The 19,837-nt window shown below is 42.9% G+C and overlaps 2 protein-coding genes across 3 annotated transcripts; both read right to left on the minus strand.

Moving 5' to 3' along the window:
• Positions 1-3,072: 3,072 nt before the first annotated feature.
• tgfb5 (transforming growth factor, beta 5) lies at positions 3,073-13,770 on the minus strand. The gene is made up of 7 exons (XM_086100692.1): positions 13,190-13,770; positions 9,280-9,443; positions 7,624-7,756; positions 7,429-7,539; positions 5,146-5,326; positions 4,517-4,670; positions 3,073-4,065 (listed from the first exon to the last, which is right to left on the minus strand). Exons 1-7 carry the CDS (start codon positions 13,761-13,763, stop codon positions 3,907-3,909), a joined length of 1,476 nt encoding a protein of 491 aa, XP_085956818.1. The 5' UTR covers positions 13,764-13,770; the 3' UTR covers positions 3,073-3,906.
• A 30-nt stretch (positions 13,771-13,800) lies between these two features.
• trmt112 (tRNA methyltransferase activator subunit 11-2) lies at positions 13,801-19,827 on the minus strand. Of its 2 annotated transcripts, XM_086100782.1 has the most exons (5): positions 19,660-19,827; positions 18,594-18,695; positions 18,426-18,518; positions 17,498-17,614; positions 13,801-14,700 (listed from the first exon to the last, which is right to left on the minus strand). In XM_086100782.1, the coding sequence occupies exons 1-4, from the start codon at positions 19,732-19,734 to the stop codon at positions 17,513-17,515; spliced, it is 372 nt and encodes a 123-aa protein (XP_085956908.1). In that variant the 5' UTR covers positions 19,735-19,827; the 3' UTR covers positions 13,801-14,700; positions 17,498-17,512. The 2 variants fall into 2 exon arrangements, with proteins under 2 accessions (XP_085956908.1, XP_085956900.1); XM_086100774.1 differs by lacking the exon at positions 13,801-14,700 and having other exon boundaries at positions 17,323-17,614.
• Between the last annotated feature and the right edge of the window lie 10 nt (positions 19,828-19,837).

Consider the following 19,837-nt stretch of genomic DNA (forward strand, 5'->3'; position numbering starts at 1 on the left):
TGGTCGTTTTTTTTTTTTTGTCAAAACGCCTTACTGTTCATGGTCATTTTTTTCGGCTCAAAACACCTTACTATACATGGTCGTTTTTTTGGGCTAAAAACACCTTAATATACATGGTGGGGGTGGTTTTCTAGTTAAAACGCCTTACTGTTCATGGTCATTTTTTTCGGCTAAAAACGCCTTACTATGCGGGGTCGTTTTTTTCGCCTAAAAACGCATTACTATACATGGTCGTTTTTTTCGGCTAAAATGGCCTTACTGTACATGATCGGTTTTTTTTTGGCTAAAAACACCTTCCTATACGTGGTCATTTTTCTTTCGGCTAAAAACGCGTTACTATACATGGTCGTTTTTTTCGGCTAAAAACGCCTTACTATATATACATGGTCATTTTTTTTCGGCTAAAAACGCGTTCCTATACATGGTCGGGTTTTTTTCGGCTAAAAACGCCTTACTATACATTGTCATTTTTTTCGGCTAAAAACGCCTTACTGTTCATGGTCGTTTTTTTGGGCTAAAACGCCATACTATACATGGTCTTTTTTTGTTGTTGTTGTTAAAACGCCTTACTATTTATTCATGGTCGTTGTTTTTCGGCTCAAAACACCTTACTATTCATGGTCGTTTTTTTCGTCGAAAAACGCCTTAGTATACATGGTCGTTTTTTTGGGCTCAAAATGCCTTACTATATACATGGTTGGTTTTTTCGTCTAAAAACGGCTCATCGTTCACTTCAAAGAGCTCTTTGTACCGGCTCGTTCGCGACCGACACATCACTTGTGAAAATGTGATGAAGAGTCAGAGGTGCTGCCAAAAAGAACCCTTTCTGCACTGAAATACAATGAAATTAATTTTGATTCCGTTTGCTGCAATACAAACCGGATACTTCATACTTGACCATAAAGTGAATTTAAAACTTAGTACCTCAATTCAAAAACAAAATCTGACGTTGAAAAAAACGTCATTTTGTATTTGTAAGACTGAATATGAGAATAAACAATTTAATTTTCAGTGAGGATCAAATAGTTTCAAAGAAAAAAAAGTCTATCGTTTCAAATTCAGATTGTACAATTCAGATTCAGTTATTCAATATGATTCAGAGTAAAATATACAAATCCATCCATTATCCTAGCCACTGACCTTCAATTCAAATTGAGTATAAACTAAAGGTTATTCACGCTTAGTTTTTGGTGGCAAATATTCCACCCAATAGCGTCACACCTCGTTTATTTTTGGTTCTAAAGTGTCTTCGAGTGTCTTGAAAGACGCTTATAAATGAAATGTATTATTATTATTATAAGAAATTTCAGGGGTTATTTTTACTGACCATTCATTGTTCATGACATGTACAAATGTTTGTTTTCCTAACACACTGTCCATTCTTGTTTTCTTACAGTTCTTACAGCCGCTGTGAGACCTAACAGCCTAACATCTTGGGCCTCAGACCAGGAAATTGATGTCACAATCAAAAGATGGCTACATCTGGCCCCTGATCGTGATGGTGACAGGAAGGAGAGCATGAGAAGAAAAGAGGACATGGAGAGCGCAACAATTTGATGGACAGAAAAATACCGTTCAAGAGTAAGCTGCATCCCAATTTGGACTTTGTGTTCACTGTTAAATAAAGAAAAGTGCATTTTTCCAGTGTATGTGGAGCTCGCATATCAACACCATCACCCGCACTGCTTATTTCCACCTCCGCAATATTACCAGACTTCGCCCTTCCCTCACCCCCCGCACCACTGCTATTCTTGTCCACAGTCTTGTCACATCCCGCCTTGATTACTGCAACGCTCTCCTCTTCGGCCTACCTCAAAAGTCCCTTCATAAAATCCAGCTGGTCCAAAACGCCTCTGCTCGCATCATCACAAAAACATCTTCCCAGCAGCACATCACCCCCGTTCTCCAACAGCTTCACTGGCTCCCTGTTCAACATCGCATCAATTACAAACTGCTTCTATATACATATATGGCCATCCACAACCTGGCCCCTCCTTACCTATCCGACCTTCTCCAGGTGCATATCCCCTCTCGCTCCCTCAGATCCTCGTCCTCCCTCCGCCTGTCAGTGCCCCCTGCCCGACTGAGCACCATGGGAGTCAGAGCCTTCAGTCACGCTGCTCCAAAGCTCTGGAACAACCTACCTCCGGACCTCCAAAACTGCACACCTCTTTCCACTTTCAAGTCCCGTCTAAAAACACACCTGTTCAGGATTGCCTACAACACATAGCTCTTCCATTTCCTATGTTTTTATGATTTTATGTCCTGTTTTTATATAATATCTCGTTTACTAATTTTTACATTATATTTTCTTATTGTCTGTACAGTGTCCTTGGGTGGCATGAAAGGCGCTTTTAAATAAAATGCATTATTATTATTATTATATGTGAGGTTCACAAATTATGACAATAAACATATTTTTATAACAGTCGTTTTTGAGACTTTCTTTTTAATGTGGGTCAAATATGGGTCATGAAAGATGTGGCTTAGTTGAGGTTGAATTCAGGATGATATCAGGAACCTGTTCTGGCCCAGCGTCGGGCCAGATATGGTTTTACAATGTGGCTCAGATCTGGGCCGAATGCGGCCCACATCATGGATGCCAGACGTGGGCCACTGCAGGACCGTCATTCATTGAGGTATGTGGGCCGAGTGTACGTGCCGTGTCTGCCCCAGAGCTGGGCCAGACCAATTTTGCTGACTGGGAAGTTAGGTAGAAAATAATATTTCAGAGCCTGCGTAAGTTTTAGAGAAAATATAAATGAAATTCCTGTGCTTCTGTTTAACATTTAATGAGGCTTAAGATATATTCAGAAGTGAGTACTATTGAGCATGCTTTAAATCACACACAGAAATATTTCTTATGTAATTTTTGAGGAGACATTTTTAGACTTGTGGTTTCACAAAGCGGATGTGTCTATTTAATGCCGAGTCAAAAAAAGCATTTTTCCAGTTGCATAACTTACAAAACGCTCTTGACCACTGTTGACTGTCTTGATACTTCCATGACTGGACAGCGGAATAGCAGCCATCGCAACACAATCACGCATGACCTCACAAAAACGAAACCACTGGCATACCAGAGTCTATATTTAAAAGTCAACCCCGGAAATATATTTTTTTATTTGCACAATTTCAAGTGTGGTCAACAAGTACAGAATACTTTGTGTGTGTGTATGTGTGAGACATCGAGAAGGTCAACCACAAGGCAACAGAGAGAGACAGCATAACCATCAGTAAGATAATGAATGCAGAAGAATAGAAAAGAAGCACGTCAGCGTCATTAGGCTGCCAGACCCCAAAAACGCTCGGAAGTGCGCCGGGGCTGCAAACCGCCACCTTCCAGACAAATTCCGCCCTGTCGTCCGTCCCACGTCTGGCTCTCAAAAGGGCATCTCTCGCTCTCTCCTCCCGCCACAAATCCCAGAAGCAGCAACAGAGGAGGAGCAGAAGAAGGCGTTTTAAATGGATGCCTTTTTGTGAAAAAGCGTTCGCATCCTGTTTACGCCATGGCACATTTGAGGCCCGGACCGCAGCGAGCTGGCAGGCCCTCGGCCCGCTCGCATGGACACGGCTCCTCTCTTTCTTTTTCTTTCTCTTGTCTAGCTACAGTACAAACAGTCACAAGGAACAGTGGACATAAAACAATCCTTTGCTAAGAGACGTATGTGGAAGAACTGTCAAAGTTTATTACAGCTTGCATCCGGAAAATATTCACTGCTTCACTTATAGGTTTGAAGGGGGGTGGGAGTGGGGGGGGGGGGGGGGGTGAAATAAAGTATAACATAAAACGTGGACTAAGTGAAGTGCTGTGAATACTTTCCATATGCACTGTATGGATGTGAACTTATTTACAATCTCAAACGGAGAGTTCGGAATGGGGAGGGGTCAGGGGGGTGTTGGTTTCTAGCGACACTTGCAGGACTTGACCACCATGTTGGAGAGCTGCTCCACACGGGGGCTGCGCCCGATGAAGTACATGATGGTGAGGGGCTCCAAGTCCTGGGGGACGCAGCAGGGCGACGCCGACGCTTCAGGGTTCAGCTTGTTGTACAGTGGCAGGATCTGATACACACACACAAACAAGGGCAATATTTCAACATTTTTCTCCCCCACGCGCTTAGTTAGTATTAATATTTGCTAGTTGTATATAGAGTCCGGTGGATGTATACTTTGTATTAGAGTTCCCAGTGCCACGTTGTTTTAGCTGCGTGTGCTGCCCTGCGAACCACACGGCGTGTTGTTCTGTTTCTTTATGTTTATGGAGGCCATATGGGGTGACAGGACATTTACTGTACAAGGCTGAGGTAAACCAGCAGCTGCATGTGGAGTTCATTGCGTAAGCGCACGTCACCTAAGTCTGTCCATTTGACACACGCTAACTAACACACACACACACACACACACACACCAAGCAGTGTTTATTTGGTGCTCACATCAAACTGTCATCTAATGTGTTGCCTTTACTTGAAACCAGCGTGACCGGTGTTACTAAACATAAACTGCAGAAGCTCACCATGTTGTAGTGGTTGTTGGCGCTCCAGAGGTAAGGACAGTTGCCGGCGCAGAAGTTGGCCTTGTAACCTTTGGGTTCATGGATCCACTTCCAGTTGAGGTCGCGCCGGAAGTCAATGTAGAGCGAGCGTAGGCAGCAGCCCGACTCGGAACCACTAACACACGCACACACAGAAAAGTTGGGTCATGGGAAAATGACAAAAGAAAATGGTAATGACAACGCGAGGCTGCCAGAGAGTGTCAACTAGACTAAATCAAACACGGAGTAGTCTAAACACTGGGACACCATTCTTAGTCCTTACACACAATTGTCCCAAAAGTCACTTCTTACTCCATTTTGATATGATGTATTGAGTGTACTTGTACAGAGAGAGAGAGAGAGAAAAGCTCATGCATTACATTAATTAACAAAGATGACATTTTCGAGGAATTTTAGCTCCAATTATTTTGAGTTAGGTTTGTCAATGTAAAATGTAGTTGCATGTTGTGTTTGTTTTGTGAAAAGCATATTCATTTAGATTTGATTTCATCAACAAAAATTATCTTTCCAATTTTACTTTTCCTGATTTCGTTCGTTTTCTTTCCCTAAAATAACCTTGCAGCGTATGTGTACTTCGAGTGCAGTCATACCGCGAGCAGGTGGCAGCGTCTGTGGCCGCCGCCCTCTTCTTGCGGTTCCTCTTGGTCGGGTTGTCCACTCGGTCGCTGGGCAGCAGGGTGAGGATGAGGTGAGGCGTCTTGCTGCTGAAATCCGCCTGACCTTTCACCTGGCTCTGCTTCTTGAGCTGGCGCAGCTGCTCGTCGTCCACGCCTACTCCAAAAAAAGACAACCCACGTTGAGTGCCGCTTTGTCACTTCATAATTTTGAACTAAAACAATCGAGATGATGGGCAACACGCTTTGACCTCCCATTGCTGAGTTTCTGGGTTCAAATCTTGGCTGACGTGTTTGTGTGAGGTTATTTTTCTGGGCCCTCTGGCTTCTTCACACATTTCAAAATTTTGGACGAATTTTTAATGAGACGGCTGATGAATTTCAAACCCATATTTCTTGTGATCTCAAGAGGAGCTTCAAGGGGGGAGCTGCAATTAGCCAACCAAGTCAATCTTTTTAGAGGTGCATCAGTTAATCAACAACTAATCGATGATCGAATTAATCAACAAGTATTTTGATGATAATTGAGTAATCGTTTTGAAAAAAAATCCTCAGAATTTCAGCATCTCTGCAGAAAAGAAAGCAAACGGATTACCTTGTTTTTTTTTTAAATCAAAATGGCTTTTGCAAACATCTGCTTTTTACTTCGGAAAACAACAATTCACATTTTTTAAGACCAAACCAATATTTGAATGATGAGTTGACGTTTTCTGCAAAGTCGATTTGAAATGTCCTCATATTAATAAAGGGCTGGAAATTATTTTGAATTCTTTTTATACGGTCCATCAAAAATATCATCGACAGATTAATCAATGATTGAAATAATCATGAATTGCAGCCCCAAAATCTTTTCAGCTGCCGTTTCCCAAAATCCGACTGTGGGCGAACCACTCGGCGCGGTATTTCCCTCTTCAGAATGGTGGCCATTTTATTACAGTGATTGTCGAAATACTTCTATTTATTTGACCTGGAATTATGCAACAGATTTGACCATGACGGATCACAAATAAAATGGCCTCTCCTAAAATAGTCCCGGTGTTAAAGAGAATCATTTCTCAAGTTGAGCTCACTACGTTCCGCAACCGCCCGTAATGAATGTCTTCAAACACGTCGAGGCAGGTCTCTTAAACGTGTCAAATATTTCACTTCATGAGTCCGTGCGAGACTGACAACACCCTCGTCATCTCGTCATTTGGCTAATTAGCAGGTGTTAGCATGCTACGACACGTCGCGGCCAATTTCAAATGTTTATTCGTGCGTTTGTAGCCGTTAGGGGGAGTTGGGTCAAAACAAGACCCTTGGTTGTCTTACTGCAGAATCAAACATTGATATTTTTTTATTGACGTAAAGGGGGGGGGGGGGGGGGACATTGAGGCGAGTGTAAATTGGGAGTAGAGGGCGGCCATTTGGGGCCTGGTCGTGAGTTGCTCAATAGTATCGGCAGTGTGTGTGGGAGAACAGTGAGGCCTTTATTTAGCAGGGTGGTGTGACCCTGAATCATGTAATCATTTGGTGACTGGCACATTTCTTGTTGTACTAGCACTTAACTGATTTTCGGAACGTGAATGTTTTCTTGAACAACTTTTATGGTCCATGCACACAAAACAGGACGACAGCTTTTTCCATTTATAAGTTTGGATTGACGCTGTCAGAGAGGTGTTCATTGACCGACCTATTTATTATTGTGGCTGGAGTTTGCGGTGGTGCGCAAGAGTACAGCATCATATTGACAGCTGGCACACAGAGATGAACAACCATCCACGCCCACACTCACACCGAGGGACAATATGGAGTGTTCAATCAGCCTGTCATGCATGTTTTTGGAACGTGGGAGGAAACCGGAGTACCCGTAGAAAATCCACGCAGGCCTGGGGAGAACATGCAAACCCCACTAAGGGAGGCCGGAGCTGGAATTGAACCCGGTACCTCTGCACTGTGAAGTCGACGTGCTAACCACTGGAGTACCGGGCCGCCAACTATAACCGTAATCCATTTATTTTCGTCAATAAACCGAGCCTGCGTGTTTTCATAATGAAGGAGGAAGAAAACCCATGCAAACCCTGGCAAAGCATTCAAATTCCCCACAGTAAGGCTGGAATTCAAGAGTCAAATCCCAAACCTCAAAACTGTGAGGCAGAAGTGCTAACCACTATTGCGCCGCTATCAACCATAATACATTACGACATTAACACCAGCGTGTCAATCAAAACCTCATTATGTTCATGGAGGCAGATTTTTGTGGATAAAACGGCAGCCAACCTGCAAAGAGAGCCTCCAGTTCCTCGCTCTTGTTGGGCACAATATTGTTGGTGGCGGGGACGAAGGTACAGCATGGACAATGGACACCCAGTTTCAAGCCCAGATTGTTTTCTGCCACCGGTGAGAGAAGGAAAGGCCACACGTGAGAAGAACACTATGTGAGTGTTCCTACGTGAGAGTAGAAATGACGCCGACCTGGCTCCGACACCCAGTCTTTGACGGTTTCGGTGACATCCACGGAGATCCAGGCACCCCTCGCCCGCGGCTGAACGGTGCGAGAGTCGATGTAGCGCTGCGTGGACGTGCTCTCCTCATCTGGCTTCAGAAGCTGATGCAACACACACACATCGACATTGACATTTTGCTCCTCGTAGTGACCGATTTGAATACATCCATCCATCCATTTTCTAATCAGCTTATCTGCACAAGGGTTGCGGGCATGCTGGAGCCTATCCCAGCTGTCTTCGGGCAGTAGGCGGGGGACACCCTGAACTGGTCGCCAGACAATTGCAGGGCACACAGAGACGAACAAGCATTCGCGCTCGCACTCACACCTGGGAACAATTTTGAGTGTCCAGTCAGCCTGCCATGCACTTTTATGGTCCATGTAGTATACACACAAAACAGGTCACCCATTTCATACAGTCATCGTGGACACACCCCAACAGCCTCACAAAAAAATTAGTCTTCAAGCCAATAACATTTAGTGACGTGGTCACACCACATTACAGAGTCGTTGATTTCTTCACTTCACAGATCATATTTATCATGAACTAATGTGAAGTTATCATCCATCCATCCATCCATTTTCTGATCACCTGTATCCTCACAAGAGTCACGGGGGGTGCTGGAGCCCATCCCAACTGTCTTCGGGCAATAGGCGGGGTACACCCTGAACTGGTTGCCAGCCAATTGCAGGGCACACAGAGTCGAATAACCATCCGCGCTCACACTCACACTCACACCGAGGAACAATTTGGAGTGTTCAATCAGCCTGCCATGCATGTTTTTGGAATGTGGGAGGAAACCGGAGCACCCGGAGAAAACCCGTGCAGGCACTGGGAGAACATGCAAACTCCACACAGGAAGGCCGGAGCCGGGATCAAACCCTGCACCCTACACCTCCACCCTAAATAGTCAACCACCGGGCCACCCTGGGTTAATTGTTTGATCCAAAAATACAATTTTTACATTTTTTGTTATTTTGGTGAATGGTTTTCTTATTTGTTTGAAGAGTTTTGTCAAGGTAGCCAATAGTCAGAAGAAAAATGTGCTTAAGCGATCAGAAAAAATATATAATCCTGTAACAGTTTCATTCTATTATTTTCTATGAATCGTTGAGTTTATGAAATGTGCAGGAGTGTGCAAAAATGCATTTCCACAAGCCTCGGTGGAAAGGGTTAGGAAGAAAGCATAAAATGTGGGTTGCAGCTCCTGGACTCTCCAGGTAAAGTGTTATCACTTGGCACAGGTCTGCGTTCCTTTTGAGTGCTCGTTTCCACTGTGGCAAAGGAACCTCGTTTACTCAAATAGACTAAAATAACACATGCTAAACTTCTATGCCCATAAACTTAAAAAAAAAATAAAAAATTAGGAGGCATTCAAATAAAGGTGACTCGCTTCCCTGAGAATTCTGCGAGAGGTGTGAAATATTTGCCCGCAGCTCGTTAACGTATTTCACATAGTTGATTGTTGACATATTTGCATCTACTTTTAGACAAAATGACACAGTATAAATGTAGTCTATTTCTTTTACGACACATGTGGGTCCCCTTTAAAAAAAATAAAAATAAAGCGCATTAAAAAGGTCTGTTTGGCTCTTACAAACACAAGACAGAGGATCGTCCTAACCTGATAGATCTCCACTCTCTGCTCGGAGGCCCGGGCCTGCGGGTTGGGGGCTCGGAAGATCCTGAACTCAGCCTTGACCAGCGTGCTGTTCGTCAGGTCCACACTGCTCACATCAAACAGGACGCTCCTGTAATGCGGGTCCAGTGGCAACGGCTGCACCGCGTCTGTAGGGGGGGGAGAATAAAATGACACAATTACAATGCTATGCGCCTTCTTGCTCGCTCATGCAGAGCGTTTCAGCTGTTGTTCAAGTCACTGGACAGTCCGAAATGAGTGGTGATGGAAATCAAAATGAGAGGTTTGGAAAGTAAGTCAACGCCTTACGCAGCTTCGGCCATTGTCACACTGGACGCAGTGCCGCGATTACATAACCAGAATATTCCTCCGATGCCAGTGTGCGTGTTTCTTTCATTCATAGCCTGGCATTTCATAACATTTCAGTCGCACGTCCACTGGTGACGTGATGTCTGGAGAAAGCAGACGCACAGTCAGTGACTTTTCAACCTTGATGCCACACATGTGCCTAAATCAAGGGTAGGGCACAAATACAGTTTAAATATAATTCGCACAAATGCCCCTTCAGTTCGATGTTAGGAATGTTTTTTTTTTTTGGTCTGCTTTTATCTTCGCCATATATAGAATGAAATGATATGTTGCTTAATTATACATTGTTAGATGTATATCTTATCTGTCGGCCATATCCCTGGGAGATTTGGTTTTAACATCTGTTCGTTTTGGTTACTACGATTGCATTTAAATCTAGTTGGGTCGTGGAATATCCTGGAGATATCCAATGGGATATGATGTGGTTTTTCACCCACTGAAATGAATGGAAATGCCATTAAAAAACAAACAAACAAACAAACAGTAATATCAGATGTTTTTGGCAAAGATAAAGAATATATGTATCTGGTTAAAAGGGAAACTCACTCTGACTACAATAGTATACAGTGAACCATCACTATAACGCGGTTCACAGCTTCGCTGTTTCACAGATTTTATAGTGCAATTTTTTATTTATTTTTTTAAATAGTGCGTTGTGGTCTGCATCTTGATAGGCTAACAATCTGTCGACCAATGTCAAAAGTCTCTGCACCTCGTCTCTGTACAGCTTGCCAGGTTTACGTTTGCAACAAAAGCAGGTTTTGATCTTTGGTTTCATTCTATACTACAGCATTGTATTGTGTAATATTTATTAAAAAAATAAAGGTGACTATAACTGTCGTGATTCTAAGTTCAAGGTCATGTTAACATAATGTACCTACATGATGGTAAATCCACAATGTATGTTATTTGCTAAAGACTACACATTTATTTAGGTTATTGTGCTCCCTGCTGTTATATTTGAGGGTTGCATTGAGTGGCAAGAAGTGGTTAATGTCGATTTCAGGAGTTACGACAGTTTGAGGAAAGCGTAAGGTGTAGACGACAAGAGCTTCGATTTCTTCTAATTACTCCTAAATTCCTGTTTAGAAGGTGAAACGGGATGTCGCCGAGACTAAATGTGTGTTTTATTTTGTGGCGATCAGTGTGGGTATTATGTACATTGTGTAATTGTATATTTTTGTCATGTGTGGACAATAAAAGCTGCTGAACAATGGTCGACTCGTCAAGTCTTTCTAAACTAAGAAAAAAAAACTTTCGGAGCAGTTACGCTGACTACTTCACAGATTTCGCCTATCGCGGGTTCTTTTTGGAACGTAACCCCTGTGATAAATGAGGGTTCACTGTCTAGATTAACTCATTTAGTACCAGCCAATTCTGGACCAAGTCTGAAAAGACGTTTAAAAACGTCTTTGGGAGTGAATGAGTTAACTAGCTGTAAAGATTAGCTTCAGTATCTTATGAAGACAACTCCTTTCCATTGAATTGCTTGCGTCCAAATATTTGCTACCACTGCACTAATTGATGAGTTTGACTCAGCAGCTTGGTGGTCAAGTGCCGATGCTGTCATTATGGAGACTTGCATGCACTTATGCAGTTGGCAGTTGCTTTTTCAGTCTCGGGGCTCAATAAATATCCACTCGCTAGTGTGTCGCTGTGGTAACGAATGCTGGCATGAACCCACCGCTTAAGGACACAGGGTGAGGACCCGAACCTTGGGGTATTTTGACAAAAGCTTGCCACAGAAATGTTATTCAGACACTTAATTTTGGGAACGGATTTCATTTGTATATGTATAATAAGTCCCCTTTACGGTATAACGGTATAACCACATTCAGGTTTGCAGTACAGACAGAGGGGGGGGGGTCGGGGGGGGGGGGGACAATCATGCAGGGTTCGATGTCACAATGCCAAAGTACAAATTGTTGCAGCTAATCAAAACTCAAGAAATGCAAACACGCTGAACTGGAAAGAAGAAAGAGAGGAAAAGTTGATCCAATTTTTTAATTATGGCGTGCACAGACTTTGACTGAAAATCACCCCTTATTGTCGTGTCAACGTTTTTATTCAGTCTCTCCTTTCCCAGCACCTGTTTCCTCAAGGTGGCTCTTAAAATTGTTACTGATGGATTAAAAATGCCAGGGCTCACAATTTTTTGTTGCGGCAAGTTGAGTGCAAGGGTCATTCACCAAATCAAAGTTTTTCCGCTATTGTCCAAGTCCATTTCGGAAATTAGGTTTAAAATGGCCTCATAACACTTGAGGCGTTTGGGTGACTTCCTCTTCGTGCAATCCAGCCTAATGGGCAGGGCCTATGCTGTAGAATTGTGCTGCACGAATTCTGCCCAGCAACAAGTGGCCAGAAAACTAATGATTTAGCTAGTTGAAGACATACAGTGGGTGTCAGCAATATGATGCTGGGGGGCACCGGGTAGCCCACAGATACCACACAAGTAGCCTACCGATAATGAGATATTGCAATTTCCAACAATGTTGCAGAAGGTGTCATTTGAAAATGTAAACACTAACAGAGCTTTATCGAAATAAAGTGTTGCATATTGATATTTATCTCTTTCCTGCTCAAGTGTTGATAATTCAGACATAATTAACACGACTAGTATCTTCATACAATTTATCACAAAAGGAATTACAGCAAATGTGCTATTTTATAAGTGTGTATCAATGTGGCAGCCCTTTGCATTAGTCAATACCCAAGAAGTAGGTCTCAGTTTCAAAAAGGTTGGTGATCCCTGTTTATTGTTGGGGATTACATGTTATGTGTTTCACCAAAACACATAAATTATGAAAGCTGTCTTAATGCATACGTGCAGTGCAAAACGCCTTAGACGAGCTAATGAAATTAGAATTGATATTGCCATAGTTATGATCCTTGAACACAATTATATTTGAGCACATAGGGTGCAGCAAAACATATAGACAGACAATATTAATAATAATGACCAGCATACAATGGACCTTCACATAATCACAGTTCGGCCTTTGCAAAATAAATATATATTTTTTTAATTCCCCCCCCCCCCCCCAACACATATACCCTCATTCACATATTTTTTTCTACTTTCTTTTCCTTCATGGCAATTATGAAAGTGTGTCAATTATCCGGATGTTTTTAACATTCGGTTGCATTCCATCCCCATTCCCCACGAATAGCAGTGGTCAACTGTATATATTTTTTACCTTAAAAAAAGTAATATTACTGCAGCTTACTGAGTCATTAGTTAAAAAGAATTAAAAGGAATAACCACCCGTTTTCAACCATACATTGAGGCTACCATTTTATGCAGCACCAGCCCCTGCTGTAGGCTGAAATTGATGTCAAAGTTCCCACAGGCTCACATTGTGAACGTCACGGATCACCTGTTTTCTGGATTTGGACACACTGAAGTGGATACGCAGGTGAAGTGGACCGTTTGCGCGGAAGAGCATTTATAACTGTTCGATCTGTCACTATAAGTCGATTGCATAGAAAGAGAACAATAATTCATGATTTGATCAAATTTACTCACTAGTTTGGGTGCGCTGGGGCAGCATGTCAATCCTCTGCACTTCTTTTGCGTAGTAGTCCTCCTCGCTGCTTTCCCGCTCGCACGTCGAGTCGGCGAGACGCGCTCTCTCCTTCAGCAGCTCCCGAGTGCTGTTGTACAGCAACATGACCTCCGCGGGGACCGCGCCGCCGCCGCCGGCCGCCGCCGCCGCCGCCCCCGCCGCCGCCTCGTCGTCGTCTTCCGGCGGGCTCTGGATGCGCAGCTTGCTGAGAATCTGCCCGCGCACTGCCTCGATGCGCCGCGACTTCTGCTCGTCCAAATTGATGAAGGCGCAAGTGTTGATGCCCTTGACCAGTGCCACGGACAGCCGGAGAAGGAGCAGCAGAGCCAAACGAGACAGCCACATTGTCCGAAGAGAGGCTGGGGGAGAGAGAGTCCCTGAACGGCCGAGGGGGCAGTGAGACTGTGGGGTGAAAAAAAACTCCAAAAGGGAAGGGAGACTGCAACGAAAAGGCAATACTAAACCCTGGTCGTGAACGCGTGCGTCACAGTTAAAGCCACCACGATAAACAAATACTTCTCCCAAAAAGCACATTAAAAAGGAGGCTAGACTCAACAACAAATCACAAAGCGACAATTACACACGTTTACTTAATCATGAAACCGCAAAAAAAGTTACAGCTGTCATTGAAAAAAAGTAATAGCTGTTGAACGACTTATGACTCAACTCCAGTGTTTAAAAAAAACAACACACAGGAAAAAAAAAGAACATTTACAACTTGCCTGGAACAAGTTAATCTAGGCTTGCACGAACTCCCTGAAAATGATCAATCGATCACTCACAATTGAGATAATATAAAGTAATTAATCCAAAAAAATGTGTGCAGTCCTCCAGTGCCCAGCCTTCGGGGAATAAAAAGAACTCAGCCCATGATAAAATCACCTCACCTGGCAGCTCACGTCGTTATGTCCCCTCACCTCAGACAAGCACGTCGGTGGGGCCAAAGGGGCCACATAGCTAACTCGATGAACCTACCAGCGGTGTGTTTAACGACCCAAAAAGCTCGTATTACGCTCCAAGAAAATCTTGTTACTCTCCAAAAGGCTCTTATTACTCCCCCCTTTAAGAACTATCACAAAAGCTCTTATTATCCTCGCTACAGAAAACGTCGCTAAACAACCAGGGAAACTTGCTGTTTTATGTCGTAAAACCAATGGTAGTAGTGCCCCCTCGAACAAACATGGAGAGTAAGAAAAAAAAGCAGAAGTTGAAAGATGAATGAAAGAAGTCCTTGTGGCGGAGGGGCCGCTTTTAGGGCAGATCAAGCGGGGTCCGCTGGTGTGCGTGCAGACCTGCTGCGGGATGGAGCTCCATCACGAGCCGAGCCGACTGAGCCACGCAGCCGACGAGTAAGAGCGGGAGGCGGGGCTGGCCTGGGTGTAGCGGCCGGTGTGTGTGGGAAGTTGGGAGGCGGGCTGCTACCGAAAGGGGAAGGGAGTGTGACTTGTGGATAAGAGCCATTTCACTCTCACTAAAGTGGGCGCACAAACACACACACAGTTAGGAATACATTGAGTTTATTCTAAAAATAACAACAATCCTCAAGTGGCCGGTAAATGGAGACCGAAGTTGACAGTTAGCAGTGAGTTTCATTCGCAAGTATATAAGAGGGCAAAACAGATGGCTTAGCTTAGCTTTTTCAGTCATATTGTAATCATGAAAACAACAAACACATACACGTAATTCTACAAAAATAAGATTAATAGAGAGGCCTTTCACATTTGTGCCATGCAAAATTGTACAAATAACACAATCCTCAACTTTTCTGAAAAGCGGAAAAAGAAGCTAGCCACCAGGTTAGCATGCGGATGTGATAGCATCATTAAAGCCAAGTTTTAATCAAATGTTTAAAAAATATTTTAAATAATTGGTATAGTTGACAATTAGTTCAAAGGAAGACATAACATATATATTGTTTAATTAAAATTAAAACTGATGAAAGGGATATCCATGCCAACCAGCAGAACAATTAGCAGCTAATATTAGTGCAGTTGTCCTACACAAAATACTACAATGTACACCGGATTTTTCCACAGTTGACTACATGACAGTAACAAAGAACTTCAATGTGTTTCTTTAAAAATTAAAGATGGGTGGATGATATACATTGTAAGTAATGCGGTACAAATCAATAAAGAAATAAAATAAAATGTAAAAATAAATACGTTCCACTTGCAAAAAACAAAAAGTTGCGAGGGAATGCAAATCTTTGTGAGAAAACTGTTTTTTTGTTTGTTTTTTTGTTTGTTTTTTTTGGGCGAGGGAACGCAAAGGTTTCTTTTTCTCCTTCCATGTCACATTCGTGGCTCCGTAGGATTGTGTGCATTGACAGCACTTGGCTGGTCAATGGTCCAGACTATATTATGACTACATAATAATCCCCCCCCCCCAAAAATGCGGAACTAAATAAAAACTGTAGAATTAAACAGCATTAGTTGATTGCAGCCGCTTCAAAGCAGCAGCTCAAAACGTATCTTTGCATTTGACATCACTCAGGAGGCCACTTTATCTTCCAGCCATCTCGTTAATTACAGTTCAGAACTTGCACAGCACTGTTAATCTGTCATGGGTGGCTTTTATTGGTACTCTGCTGCCATCGCATCATACTGTCATTATAGTTGTGGGCACAGGCCTGTAATTGCTTTAAGTAGAAGGAAAGAAAGGTAGGACACGGCCTGCCTCCGGGGTTTGAGTCGCGGCACACGCACCCACTCCCACTTTCCTTTTTGTTTTTTGTTTGTTGTTTTTTTAAACGAATGGCATTTCCCGCGTCTGTTTCGACTTGCCTCGCTAAAGTTGGAGACAACTTGGCATAGTAGATGTGCTCAAAAGAAACCAAAGCAGGTGGGGTGGCGTGGGATGTTTAGGTATGGTGTCCTGCTTTTGCTTAAAAATGAAAAAGGAAAAAAAAGGGGAGAATGGTGAAAAACAACTTCCAGCCTGTCTGCTGCATTTTTTTCCCCCGCCGAGCCAAATATAGACAGGCCGCTGCCACGTCATCTGGACCTCTGTGCTCTCTACAATCACACACACAGTACACCACATGCTCACTCATTTACACACACTATCACGTACTCTCAACTTCGTCGCATTCACTTTCACATGCGCACACATACCCTCACATAAAATCACTCATTTTTACATACGTTGTCACACTCACATGGACTCTTACATAGTCACAGTCACTTACACTCTCATACTTATCCATCCACTCTCTCAAGGTCACACAGATGCACACTCATGCCTTACGCCATTCACATAAACTCTTTCACACACACTTTCACAAAGACACAGATGTGAACGCACTGCGTAACACACACTCAGTTGAACTCTCAGTTCACACTCACTCACGAGCACACATGCACTCACTTGGTCACACACAAAGTCTCTAGGGCACTCTGCACGAGGTCACACTGTGAAATACTGTCACATTTATTCAGTCACACATGAGCTCTCAAATTCACAGGCATTTACTCATTTTGGGACTCACGTACATTCACTCTTGCAGTCACACTCACACACTTTTGTCACATACAAACTCTGTAGAGGAATTTCAGTCATAATCATATGCATCATATCACCTTCACTTACTCACTGACATCGTTACACATGAACTCTTACACAGGCTCACAATCGGCCATACATTCAAACTCGCTCTTACATTCATTCACAGTCACACTCACTCACTCAAACTCAGATTCACAGGCACTCACACTTTGCCACTGAAACACTCTCTCACAAACTCAATGCCCTCAAGTAACACTCAAAATTACTCACTAACATACACCCGGCCGGCCACACACATTTATTCTCACAGGCACACCCACACGAATAGAGTCATTCACTCATTCACATTCTGTCAAGTCACTCCTTGATACCTACATTCACACTCTGTCACCCACTCACAGTAACTGTCTTAATTTTCCTCAAGTAAATCTCTGACACACACACCTACATTACTAGCTTACGCACATACACAAACACGCACAGACATTCACTCACTGTCTGTTAGAAATGCACACGCGTGCATGTCAACATTCACCCACAGCTATAATAAAGTAAATCCTCATTGGCCACAAAAACCTAACTCCACTTCTGGCTGTCAATGGAATCTTAGCAGGGTTTATTGAAAAGAGGAAAAAAAGGGTACAAAAATAAATACAGATAAAACATGTGTTTCAATCTCCATTTAGGGGCCATTTTGCTGGCAAAAAGTAAAAATGAATTATCCGATCATCTCTTGGCGTAAATTCAATCCACAGTCCAACCTCCTTTTTCGGTGTCTACAACTCGTCTTCATTGAGCAGCATGTTGGGGATCCCTTTGGATATGGGGAACTGTCGCCCCGACTCAGGACACTGCAAAGAGCCTTCCATCACCTCCACCTGTGGAAACACACGTGTGACTCGCACAGTCACCAGTAGAGGTCGCCACACATCAATAAGAATTCAACAGCAATAATAGGAAAGGACATGGAAGTTGATGCGATACGTCAGTGTGGCCGCCATGTTGGATGTGGCCGATCTGCCAATAAACCAAGCAAGCCAGTTGACTGAACTTCAAACAGCAACAAATTAAATGTAAACAGCAAATGCCTGGCATTCACACTAACATATTTGGGAAACAGACACAATATATGTATTTTTGGGACAAGTAATTACAAACATTTACTCCCATAAACAGTATATTTCCATACTAAATTATCACAGTAACAATGTTACAAACGTCTGCAACTGTTAACACTCATACAAACGTTAGAAACGTATATAAATTGATTCGGTGCTTATTTAGATTTTTGCATCTATGTTTACTAATTATTTTAAGTATTAGTGTGCATCCCCCAAATAAAAGACTGAGTGAGTCGTGAAACTCTTCATTTGTGTCTGTATACAGTACTTGTAGTACAATGCGCCTTTGTGGCCATGGTGCGCGCATCACAATTTAATTAGGGAAACAAAATTTAAGGGTGGTCAAAGAACGAATGAGCAACACTGCACAATTGTTCAGTCTAAATCCAATAGCATCTGGCTTTTAAAGTGTAGAAAAAAAGCCATTTTCACACACTGCTTCACTTTGCCACATCTATTATGGTGAGAAATAATACAAATCAATATACAATTAAGCGCTTCTATTTTACGCCATAAAAAAATAAAGGGTTTTGAAGCAATCATAGACAATAGACAAGAGAGTACACACCTCCAAGAGAACTCGGTGCACCTTCTTGAGGAACTCCTCATTGTTCTCAAAGTCAGCCACCAGTTCACTGGGCAAGTCTTGTCGCTGACCCAACTACGGAAGCAAACATTAGCCCAAATTATGTGTAATGTTTTCATACTCTGTGCCCAATTTCTGACTAGTCTTCACCTCATCCGCAGCTTGGAGGAGAGCGCTCCACTCCAGCTTGGGGATCATGCGGCTGACGAATTGAGCATTAAAGTCTACCTCGTTCACCTTCACCTCCGTCGCCTGCCAATGGAAATGATGAGCACTTAAAGTCAAGTCAAGTCAACAGTATTTATAGAGCACTTTCAAACAGCCATCGCTGCATACAAAGTGCTGTACATGGAGCAAAGGGGACATTATGAAAAAGTGACATTTTAATGGCTTATAAACGTACATATATACGTGGGTTGTGATCCCCGACACCTGTGCTGCTGTCAGAATAATTAAATGCTGTTGCACGAGATGGCAGAAGGTTTATCTAAATTACCCATGTATAAAACTGTTGCACACTGCTGGAATATTAGTCTTTTTTTTTTTGCAGAGGATAAATACATGCTGATAAGCAATGTATGCTCTGCATGTATAACTACCATTTGTGTTCCAATATACTGTATGTTTTTGAAAGGTTTATTACAACAGTATTGCAATACTGCTAGCCTGTCTATGGCATTTCCTATTGTGTTAACATCAACCTAGTAGACTTTGGTAAAGAAAAGTGAGATTGTTTGGTTACATACAATATGTGCAATAGAGCGGGGGAATAAAGTCGACCAAGTCTACCACAAGAATATGTCAAAAACCAATCCCTGACGCTTCAATATACCTCCACCTGTGGTTCTCCAAATGCAACAAGTCGTCATCTGATGACGCCTCCAAATTAAATGAAACCCATTATTCCGTTTGTTTGTTTGTTTGTTTTCCTTTTAATAGCACTTGTCCTCGGTCATAGTTCGGGTCATAGTTAAGCTGCAACCTATAGCAGCATGAACGTTCACTCAAAGAGCAATTTAGATTAGTGAATGAAGTGGAGATGCATGTCTTGGAATGTGGGAAAGGGAGGTCGGAGCAGCGATTCGAATCCAGAACCTCGTAACTGAGAGGCGACTATCGCAAAGCTCAGAATCCGTCCGTTAAACAAGTGGCGTCTAACGCAGTTAGCTCCGCTTTCGGTTCACGTTGTTTTGTTTTGTTTTTTGTTTTTTTTTACCTTGATGAGCAGCGGGTATCCGTTGGTGACGCCCTTGACATGAGAAGTCAGCATGTTATGCGTAAGAAGCTTCATGTTAGCAAAACAAATATGGATTTTTGTCAACTAAAAGTTGGATAAATCTAGTACGTCGGAGGAGCCTCGGGATAGCATGTGGACCGGAAGTTGGGTCGCTTAA

The sequence above is a fragment of the Hippocampus guttulatus genome, chromosome 2, assembly GCF_054856545.1.
Source record: "Hippocampus guttulatus isolate MCC_2025c chromosome 2, RoL_Hgut_1.0, whole genome shotgun sequence".
In the NCBI taxonomy this organism is placed as follows: Eukaryota; Metazoa; Chordata; class Actinopteri; order Syngnathiformes; family Syngnathidae; genus Hippocampus; species Hippocampus guttulatus.

What these genes read in the sequence shown, in the direction of transcription:
- tgfb5 (XM_086100692.1), bottom strand. Translation starts at nt 13,763, where the DNA reads ATGTGCTTTTTGGGAGAAGTATTTGTTTATCGTGGTGGCTTTAACTGT. An exon ending in GACGCTGCCACCTGCTCGCG is followed by an intron (nt 4,671 to 5,145) that starts GTATGACTGCAC and finishes TGCGTGTGTTAG; the next exon opens with TGGTTCCGAGTCGGGCTGCT. An exon ending in CCAACAACCACTACAACATG is followed by an intron (nt 4,066 to 4,516) that starts GTGAGCTTCTGC and finishes TGTGTGTATCAG; the next exon opens with ATCCTGCCACTGTACAACAA.
- trmt112 (XM_086100782.1), bottom strand. Translation starts at nt 19,734, where the DNA reads ATGAAGCTTCTTACGCATAACATGCTGACTTCTCATGTCAAGGGCGTC. An exon ending in GATACCCGCTGCTCATCAAG is followed by an intron (nt 18,696 to 19,659) that starts GTAAAAAAAAAC and finishes TTCCATTGGCAG; the next exon opens with GCGACGGAGGTGAAGGTGAA. An exon ending in TGCACCGAGTTCTCTTGGAG is followed by an intron (nt 17,615 to 18,425) that starts GTGTGTACTCTC and finishes GTGTTTCCACAG; the next exon opens with GTGGAGGTGATGGAAGGCTC.